This window comes from Hipposideros armiger, unplaced genomic scaffold (genome assembly GCF_001890085.2).
Source record: "Hipposideros armiger isolate ML-2016 unplaced genomic scaffold, ASM189008v1 scaffold_8, whole genome shotgun sequence".
In the NCBI taxonomy this organism is placed as follows: domain Eukaryota; kingdom Metazoa; phylum Chordata; class Mammalia; order Chiroptera; family Hipposideridae; genus Hipposideros; species Hipposideros armiger.
Genome location: NW_017731358.1, coordinates 4,057,953 through 4,065,875, shown reverse-complemented (window position 1 = coordinate 4,065,875; position 7,923 = coordinate 4,057,953). Strand labels below are relative to the sequence as shown.

At 45.5% G+C, this 7,923-nt stretch overlaps 1 protein-coding gene across 1 annotated transcript in view; it reads right to left on the bottom strand.

Moving 5' to 3' along the window:
* SNX4 (sorting nexin 4) overlaps window positions 1-3,843 on the bottom strand; it is a 64,353-nt gene extending 60,510 nt beyond the window's left edge. The window contains exon 1 of the mRNA XM_019650889.1: window positions 3,679-3,843. Within this exon, the coding sequence (XP_019506434.1) occupies window positions 3,679-3,822 (144 nt within the window). The 5' untranslated portion in view covers window positions 3,823-3,843. The remainder of the gene's footprint in view (window positions 1-3,678) is intronic.
* Window positions 3,844-7,923: the final 4,080 nt, after the last annotated feature.

Sequence of the window (7,923 nt, the reverse complement as noted above, 5' to 3'; positions counted from 1 at the left end):
TTTTTTTCAGGACCCATCAGCTCCAAGTCAAGTCGTTGTCCTTCAATCTAGTTGTGGAGGGCGCAGCTCACTGGCCAATGTGGGAATCGAACCAGCAACCTTGTCGTTTAGAGCACCCACTCTAACCAACTGAGCCATCCAGCCGCCCCAACATTTCTTTTAAAATAATTTAAAAAAAAGAAAAATATCAGAGGGCATTACATGAAGTAATGGTTAAGCATGTTTCTTGAAACAACACTTCTGTATGAAAGCATATGTATTCTGATTGTGATATAAAAATATTTTATACTATGAGTTGTCTTCAAAAATATCTGAGAGCTGCTGAGGTAGAAAATGAGAAAAACATTCTTATGATTTAATCATATGCTGCTAAAGTGATAAATTCTGTAACTATACCTATACATTTTCTTTTCCTTTTTTGTTAATCTCACTCACAAAAGCCTCAAACCTTACAGTTCTGGCCTACTCCATTCAGTTCTCTGGTGTCAATCAGTGAAGTTGCTAATTGTATAGGAATTTTTCAGCACCAGTTGCTCAAGTACTCTGCCCCCATCAGCACTCCCAGGCCTAGAGTGTTCTCCCTTTAAAAAAAAAAATAAATAAATAAATAAAAACACCCAGGCAGTGGTTCTTCTCTGGGCAAATACTGTTAACTGCCAACTCAATGGAATCTTCCAGCCTAAAACAGAAGTATTCTTACTTCCATTCCCCTGCTATTTCCTCTCTCTTCTGCCAGGACTAATTGCTACTTTTTTTGGAGATGGGATTCCTCTCTCATTTTTCCATTTTCTAAATTACTTTAAATAGAATTGACAATACTTAAAAAAGAATGCATTCTTCCTACAGGGAAAAAGTACAAAAGGAAAAAAAAGGAGACTTCTAAATAGACAATAGAAAGAAAGAGGGCTGAAGACTTATAGAAAGAAAAACAAGAGACTACAGAATAAGAGCTTACAGCAGAATTTAAAGAATCTTGATTAGTGATGTTTAAAACCAGGAGAGGCTTGCAACTCTAAGACAGTGTTTGTTTCCCATACCCCTAAGTATAGGGCAATTGGTACAAATTACTCTCAGTCCAAACTCTGCAGTTAAAAAATAAGGCTGATGAATGAGGTGAGCTTTTTGCCATCTCTGCACACTATCTGCACAGATATTTTTGTGGTGAAAAACCAGCGTGATAAATCAACACACCATTTACAGTTTTTCTTCTTAAAATTACAACTTAATCTTAACTAAAAATTTTTAAATACAGTTGTTCTTAACTTTTGGAACAACCTAAAATTGCTTTAACACATATCCACAAGATTGGCAAATACTTCAAATTCTGAAAATATTAAGTATTGATAAGGATAGAGAACATCAGACACTGCTAATGGGACTATAAATTGGTATACTCACTTTGGAAAACATTTTGGCACTACCTACTACAGTTGAACATGCTACTATCCTACAATCCAGCAATTCCATTCCTAAGTTAATATTAGACTCTTTAGACATTTGAACCAAGAGATATATATATAGGAAGAAGTTCATGGTAGTGGTAACTTTTTTAGAAATAGCAAGAATCTTGTAAATACCTCAATGTCTGAAAACAGAAGAAAAATCAACTGTAGAATATCTATAAAATGGCATACTATAAAGCCATGAATATAAACTCACCAAGTCACATTTTGGATGGATCCCAAATCCACAATATTGAGCAAAAAAAGGAAGTCATAGTAAAATTACTCCATTTATGTAAATTTCAAAATCAAGTAAAATTAAACAATATATTGTTTAGGGATACATGTGGTAAAGATTATAAAGAAAAACAAGCGCGGGCCGGCCGAGTGGCGCGATGGTTAAGAACTCGCTTGGGATGCCAGAGGGCCCCGGTTCGGATCCCACATATGAGAGCCAGTGACACTGCCCTCTACAGCTAAGATGCTGAACAACAGCTCAACCTGGAGCTGGGCTGCCATGAGTCGCCGGCGATGGCGTGGGCTGCAGTCCCTGTGGCAGTGGATTGCCATGGGCTACCGTGTGTGGCCAGCAGCCAGCATGAGCGGCCAGCAGCCGCAGTGAGCGGCCATCCAGAAGCCGGCGACTGATCTGCCTCGCCAGAGAAGAGCGCAATGATGGTGCCAACTTGGGCCAGTGAAGCAACATCCTCCACAACTAGATTGAAGAACAAAAAAACGACAGCAACTTGTCTGTTCCCCTTTCCTCCATTCCCCAGCACTGTTCCCATCCCCCCAATTCCCCAATAAAAATCTTTAAAAAAAAAACCAAGCGCATTGTTAATATAAGGTTCAAAATACTGGTTACCTCTGTGGAGGAGGGGGTAGATATAACCCAGAAGAACATACAGATTTCAAAGGAACTGATAATTATTTTATGAGAACCTTCTCTGCATTAGTGATATACTTCACAATTTTCTTTAAAGAGAACAGTCACAGATGGGATCTTGCATAAAAAGCAAATCATGTAAGAGACAAATTTATGTACGACAGAATACATACACTTTTCTCACACTTAATATGAGACCCTGACCTCTCCACAAACAATTCTAGAATTCAGGAAAAAATTAAATGAAAAACTTAAAATCCACTGGAAAAAAGTCTTCAGGCTACCCTATGTACCTCAACATTTCCCCAAATAATTCCCCCTGTGTTGAAGTTCCCAACTATCTGGTCTCTCTAAATTTGAGGTTAAGCCTTTCGAGTTACACTCAGCAAACAAGTTTAACTTTTCTTTATCCATCATAAGGCATTTTTATATGAGCACTGACACCTGTTCCTGGGCAAAAACAGCAAAATGGATGAGCAATGCACACTCTGGGTAGGATGGTCTGATGTGGAGCACTAGACAGAGTTTCTGAAACGCTTCAATTTAACCTAGGCTACCGATGATGCGTGAAGACACTTCGGAATGAAAGCAATTACAAATATAAAATGATGCATTTTCTCTTTTCCTCAAGCAAATGAAAATCACTAACTACCAAAGGGGCTTCACAAAGCAGATACATGGGATAGATATCGAGGAAAAGTCTCCACTGGGAAATACAGCACTGAACCATAAATGAAGAAATTACAGCCAAATAAGGAGTTTAAAAACATTTTTTGTTTGTTTAACGTTACCTTTTCTTGAATCTAACACTTTCCTCAATTTCCTAATAGGTGGCACCAAGGCAACTACCCTTATTGCCCCAGACTTGTTCCTCAAGTCCCGGGTTCTCGTCCTTCTCCAACAGCGCTACCCACGCCCCACCGTGCCTCTGTTAAGCCATCTCCTCCGCACAACCCCCGGCCAGACTGCCAGAAACGTCAGCGCTCCTTTTCAGTTCCAAACCTCCGGGCTCCCCAGTCTCGGAAAATCATGCCATCTAACCGGGATCGTCCCGGGCGCCGACTTCCACCGCCCGCGGAACCGCGCCCACAGGTATCCTCCGCTTCCCTCGCCGCCGCCCTCTCGACCTTCCCCTGGTCCCGCAGCGCCTGGCGCTCGCCCCCTACCCAGGACCCCCTATTTCCACTGACCCCCACCCTCCCTCACTGCACTTGTGGCCCAGCCTTTCTACCCCGCCTCCGGTCACCGCGGGGCCTCCCGGCCGAGCTCACCGGCCCCCGCCAGCCTAGCCCAACTCCGACCGCTAGGCCCCGACCCAGGCCGGGCGGCCTCTGCCGCCCCTCTCCTCACCGTGCCGTCCCCTGGGCCCTCATCAGCCCGGGCCCCCTCCGCTTCCTCACCGACCGCAGTCTCCAGCCCAGCGTCGGGGTGGCCCAGAGGCTCTAGAGGCGCGGGCTGCAAAAGCCGCTCGAGGTCCGGAGGTGCCTGTTCCATGGCTGCAGTTCGGCGCGGCGAACCCAGTACGCCTGCGCCGCCGCGCTCGGCCCGCCCCACCCCTCCACCCGCGTCCTCCCCTCCAGGCCCCGCCCCTCCGTCCGCGGCCGCAGTGCCCGGCCACCGCCTGGCCTGCCCTCTGCTACGGACACCGCAGGGCTCCCGGGCTAGGGCTGGAGTCGGCGCTAGGAACAGTGTGGAAAGGCCGGCCTGCAAAGAAACTGGTCAGCTACTAAGCCAGGAGACCCAGAAATCCGGGAGAATTGATGGAAAGAGAGAAATCGAGAAAGGCAAGGGGAAGGTGAAGATCAGAGTAGATATTGGAAACATTCAGGTTGGTGATCACCTAAAGAAAATTGGAAACTCAAAAGAAATCGGAGGCCACTGTCTGACATTTTCCCTCTTGTCCTCTATCTTACCTGCCACTATTGGTCCCATTTTTTTTTTTTATCTGGAAAGATCAAAGTGGCATAAATTATTAACTTTCAGAAGGTTGAGTAACACAATCAGCAAAAGGTAACAAACACTTCCAAGTGTTTGAGAGAAGTGAAGCGCTTGGCTGAAGCAGTGCTTGACTTCTATTTTCAGTGTTTCATGAAGCCCTGGAGTTTTTTTTGTTTGTTTGTTTTNTATGTAGAAAATCTGCTCTGAGAATAAAATAGATCCCAATTTGGGGAAACCAGCCTATAGGTTATGGTGTTGCTGCCAGAACAGAATCTCATCCAACTATGTTTGTTTGTTTATGCTGAACGAAATTAGTAGAAGATGATCTAGGTACATCACATATATTCACTGTTTTAAGGGTGCTCGGGATTTGTTCTCATCAGGTATGGTAAGACATGCAGACATGGAAACGACTGTCATGAAGGAAGAAGTCTTTCATACACACAGATCCCTAGAAAAAGGAGGCACAGTGTGCCATGCATGGGGAAAACATGGTCACAAGCCTTTAGTGGGGTTTCTGTGGGAAGAATGGGTGAGGCAGGATAAACAGATTTAGGATTGGTTAGTTTGAATACTCTCAGCAGGCTCTGGGGTGTAGGGGCTGTCCCTATTTGTCTGGTAGCTGGCCCTGGGGTGGTTAGGGAAGGGGAATTGTGGCCCAGAGGGTAAGAGCCCATAAAGGAAGTGGTTGGGAGCAGGGGCTCTGGATCGGTCGGTTTACGTAGGAAATGTGCACATGTAGGCAGTCATTTACTGTCTCTAAAAATTGACTGGCCCTAGGAGGGGCAGTCTCTCTCGGGTCAGCAAGGCGCACGATGTCAAAGCATCAAAACTACAGAATAAAAAGACATGATTAATACATTCACAGATACATAGACTTGCACTAACATATGCACAATCATGTAGTGACATGTATATGTCCTCTTTGTGTCCCCAGTGCCCAGCATATAGTAGGTGTTCAGCACGGGTCTGCTGAATTAACGGATGAGTAGGGGGATGGGTGGGGATACAAAACAAAACAAGCAAACAAATGGCAAACTGCATTTTTACTTACGTATTAAAGGCAGTCAGGTAAGAGACATAAGCTCCTGGCCTCCTGCCCACTCTAGCTCTGACTGTATTAACCAGGCCAAAGGAAAGCCTTTCCCCTCCAGCCTCTGCAGGCATCTCCTCATACATGAATTCTCCCTAAAACGGCAAGGAAATGGGTGGAGAAGAATGGTTACATGGGCAGGATGGCCAGTGCTGCCCCCTTGCATCCCTTCCCCAGTCCCAGGATGGGCCGTCTTTCCCTAGGCACTTCCGGGTAGGCTTGGTCCTGTGAGGATCCTATCTTAGTCCCTATGTGGAAATCAATTCCTGGAGACAAAGGAGGCAGCCAGCCCTTAGGAGAGGCAAACAGCAGACAGCCACCAAGTCCCCAGAGCAGGCCTCTACCAGGGATCACTCGCACCCCTCTCCTGTGTTAGGTAGAAAAAGTGCTGAAGCTGCAGAGGTCTGAGTCAGCTGATTAATTCCAGGAACCACCAACTTCCGCCCTGAGGGGACTAGAAGGAGAGGGCATTTTTTTTTTCCCTCCTGAGTTTGTTTGTTTTTTCTTTATAAATAACCCAAACTGGAGATCATAGGTAAGGCATTATCTCAGAGATCCTCATCCACACCCCTCAATTTTCTGATGAGGACTGAGAAGCCCAGAGAGGCAGAGAAACTTGCCCACAGTCACTGCTAACAACCAGTTAGGAGCAGAGTGGTGGTCAGGACAGAGCTCTAGCCTCAAACTCAGCAGAGGGGCAGAGAGTGCCTGACTCAGCTTTCTCTGGAGGCCAGGCAAGCCGGTGGGGCAGGAATTGCCTTGCCTGGAGGGGTAGAGAAGGAGGAGGTGTCCTCGTGGTCATTATCATCCCTCCCCACCCCCAGCCTCCCTTCTGCTTCCACTTGAAGAGGGGTGAGGTGGCTGGCACTGGCCACAGCAGCCTGCTAAGTGACTATGGAGCAAAGACCCCTGTGCTGCAGGAGTTCCCAGGTGGTGGGGGATCCAAACAAGTGCAATGCGACATGTTCCTGTTATAACAGAGGCACCAGGAGAGTGCGAATGAGGGCCAGGGATGGGGNGTTGCAGGCGACTCACGGCAGCCCAGCTTCAGGTCGAGCTGTTGTTCAACATCTTAGCTGTAGAGGGCAGTGTCACTGGCCCTCATATGTGGGATCCGAACCGGGGCCTCTGGTGTCCCAAGCCAGTTCTTAACCATTGCGCCACTCGGCCGGCCCGCCCTGGAGTTTTGATAATTTTCTACAAATAATCTCGAATGTGCGGAGCCTGCTTCCTTGACAAGCATTCACTATGGTAACTTGATGGGCTCACTGGGTGTGGCAGACTGTGAGTACCTTCTACAAAAGTCTGGTCATTAGCTTTTCAAAAAGAGAACTGATCTTTCTGCCCAAATATTGGGTTGTCGGAAAAGTCATGACGTATTTTTTCTATGTTTTTCGTCGCAAAAATGCGTCATGACTTTTCCGACAACCCAATACTTAGCTGTTTCAAGCTGTGACATACAATTTCCTCCTCCTGGAATGCCTGGTGGTGAATTTCCCATTCACCCTAAAACCTTAAGTTATCACATCTAAGTGCTAATATCACATTGTCCATAAATTGGTTATGACCTTTCTTATATTATTTTACAATTATTTATTTATATGTCTGTCTGCCTCAACTAGACTTTGGACTCATGTAAGACAAGGACCCTACATTATTATTTTTTTCTCTTACCAAACCTGGGACATTTACTCAATAAATATTTAAAGGCATTTTATCAGTTTATCAGGGATTATTCATGCTAAGCAAATTCTCAGGAAACATTTTTAAGTCAGAAGGCTACTTTATTAATTTATCACAGGAGGGGTAGATAGCTTTCCAGGGACAGATTTGAATGCATTACCCTGTCCCCTTTTCCCAGAAAACTAGGTCCTAGAGCCATTAGGATTATTTCTCTGGGCTGGTGACTTGAGTATGCAAGGCGGGTAGGAACATGAAAAAGGGATCTGGGCTTTACAGAACAGCCACATGAGGGGAGGCCACAGTGCTATCTGCTGTTTCTAAAAACAGAGAGAAAAAGAAAAAGAAAAAAAAACTAAAACAGCTCTTCCCATAAGCGGCCTAAAGTGACCTCTGAAAAATGGTTCCTATTCACCTGACCCAGAAAACCCCACAAAATCATGCAGAGCAATAGGTTCGACTCTTCGTGTTCATTTTAAGAACACTTGTGAAAATGCCCAGGCCAGCAAGGGTAAAAACATCTGAAAGGCACCAAGTTTCTGAAGGATGTCACGTTACAAAAGCGATGTGTGCCATTCCGGCGTTTCAATGGTGGAGTTGTTAGGTGTGCCCAGGCCAAACAGTGGGGCTGGACGTAGGGTCGGTGGCCCAAAAAGAGTGCAGAATTTTTGCTGCAAATGCTTAAAAATGCAGAGAGGAATGCTGAATTTAAGGATTTAGATATAGACTCTCTGGTCACTGAGCACATCCAGGTAAACAAAGCTCCCAAGATGTGGCGCAGAATTTACAGAGCTCACGGGCAGATTAACCCATACATGAACTCTCCCTGACAGTTTTCTAACTGAAAAAAAGTGGATTTTTCCTAAACCAGAAGAGGAGGTTGC